At 42.2% G+C, this 2177-nt stretch overlaps 1 protein-coding gene across 1 annotated transcript in view; it reads right to left on the bottom strand.

Moving 5' to 3' along the window:
- The window catches only part of Phka1 (phosphorylase kinase regulatory subunit alpha 1), a 127892-nt gene that overhangs the window by 4093 nt on the left and 121622 nt on the right, over positions 1 to 2177 (bottom strand). The window contains exon 30 of the mRNA XM_013350522.2: positions 1687 to 1740. Coding sequence (XP_013205976.1) covers positions 1687 to 1740 — 54 coding nt within the window. The remainder of the gene's footprint in view (positions 1 to 1686; positions 1741 to 2177) is intronic.

Genomic DNA, 2177 nt, shown 5'->3' with positions numbered 1-2177 from the left:
GAGGGAGTGGGAGAACGGAGACGGAGGAGGAAAGAAGGAGAGGGAGAGGGAGGATGGAGGAGGGAGAGGAAAGTAGGGAAAGAATGAGAATTATGGAGAAAGAGAGGGAGACATCAGGGCCACCCAGTCGGAGATATCACCAGCCAGCCAGATGCAGAAGCATGGAAAGTAGGATGTACAGAATGAAAGAAAGGTAAAAAGCCCTGAGGCAAAACACAGATGAAGAGGAACAGGTTATTACAAGAGCTAGTGGGACAAGCATAAACTAAGGCTTTAGCATTCATAATTAATAATAAGTCTCCATGCCATGACTTGGGGGCTGGCAGTCCAAGAAAGTCTACTAGAGGGGTCATATAACTGATATTTACATTATAATTCATAACTAACAAAATTACAATTATGAAATAGCAACAAAAATGATTTTATGGTTGGGGGTCACCACAACATGAGGAACTGTATTAAAGGGTGGCAGCATTAGGAAGGTTGAGAACTACTGCTCTAAAATATGATTAGATGTCAATATCAGCACAGGTCTACAAGTATCCTATTGGAGAAAGGTTGGGGTGAAATAGATGAGGCAATATAGGAAGCCATTCATCCTTATGTTTGTAGCCTTTTTGCCTTCTCCAACTTCCAGTCTCACGTAGAAAAAGCTTAGTCATTGCAAAAAGCTATTCTTATTAATAAAACAAATAATTATCCATGTTTATGGTGTGTGTCTGTTATATACATGTATGTAGGTGGGTAAATGTGGAAGCCAGAAGCTGACATGAGATGCTTTTCTTAATTGTTTTCCATCTTTTTTTTGAGGCAGGGTCTCTCACGGAACCTGGAGTATTCCATTTCAGCTAGACTAACTGGCCAGCAAGCACCTGCAATGCACCTGTCACTACATCTGAGTTGGCATTACAGGCTTGTACAGCCATGCCCATTTTTATTTTACATGGGTGCTGGCAGCTGGCGATGCAAACTCAAGTCCTCATGCTCGCTCAGCAAAACTAGAACCATATTATTATTGTCTAATAGTCCCATTCCATTTTTACCTCCTTCATGCATTTTACAGTCAATTGACTGTAGCACGAGTAGTAAAAACCCAGTAACAGATACTGGGATTCAAGCTGAAGATCAGAAAAACAAAGTAGCCAGCCACTAGAGAGATCTTACCTCTACCAAGGCTCAGACAAAGGGGTGATCCTGCAATGCTCTAGAGCACAATGCTCAGACTCCACTGAGTTTATATTCCTCTCTCTGCCCAGCCATATGGCTCCTTTCTCCACCTCCCTAGTGCTGGGATTAAAGGTGTGCGATCCCAAATGCTGTGTGAGCTCTGTTTCTCTTTTAGACAGATTTAATCTCATATAGCCCAGGGTGGTCTTGACATAGAGATCCCTGTGTCTATCTCCCAAGTCCTGGGATTAAAAGTGTGCACCACTACTGCCTGGCCTGTATGGCTCACTAGTATGACTGCTTTGCCCTCTGATCTTCAGGCGAGCTTTATTTATTAAGACACAAATAATATACCACTATAATTGAGTCATAAAAGGATAAGTCTGTTTCTTTGACAACTAATTGCTACATTTAGTTTCAATAATATAAATTCAATAAATATCAATTTCATAATTGATAACTGAAATATTTCAGACAGGCAAGCTTTCCATCATGTATATGTAAAGGACAGAATCTTACCTCCCTTGTGGTTGAAGAAGGAAGAACAAAACCTTCCACAGAAAGCCCATGACACTGCAAGGGAGAAAAACATGTTATGACCAGAGATGAAGTAAGAGCTGGGAGGCAAGAAGGAGAGACTTCATATTAATAAGGTTATGATTTGAGCAACCACAGGCCAGCTGGAGGTTCTGTAGGCCATGTGCCCAAGAATGGGTTCATGATTTCTAAGTGCCAAGATTTAGGATGGGACTACCATAGTTCATCCTCTTCTTAGGGTAGTGGAGTGGGCAGGGTCGATCTTTCTGGGATAGACTAGACACCAGATTCAGAGACCACCTAGAAGCGTATCATGCAGGTCCCAGAGTCATTACCAGGAGGCCTTCAAGGCCTGGCAAGATGACTTGACAGATAAAAAGTACTTGCCAACAGCCAAGCAAGTCCAATTAAAAAGAGATTACTCCCATAATCCCAAGCAAGGGAGGAAAGGGAGAACCTACTCCACAAAGGTG

Source organism: Microtus ochrogaster, chromosome X (genome assembly GCF_000317375.1).
Source record: "Microtus ochrogaster isolate Prairie Vole_2 chromosome X, MicOch1.0, whole genome shotgun sequence".
Taxonomy (NCBI): domain Eukaryota; kingdom Metazoa; phylum Chordata; class Mammalia; order Rodentia; family Cricetidae; genus Microtus; species Microtus ochrogaster.
Note: the sequence above shows the minus strand (reverse complement) of the source record. Positions and strands in the feature narration are given on the sequence as shown.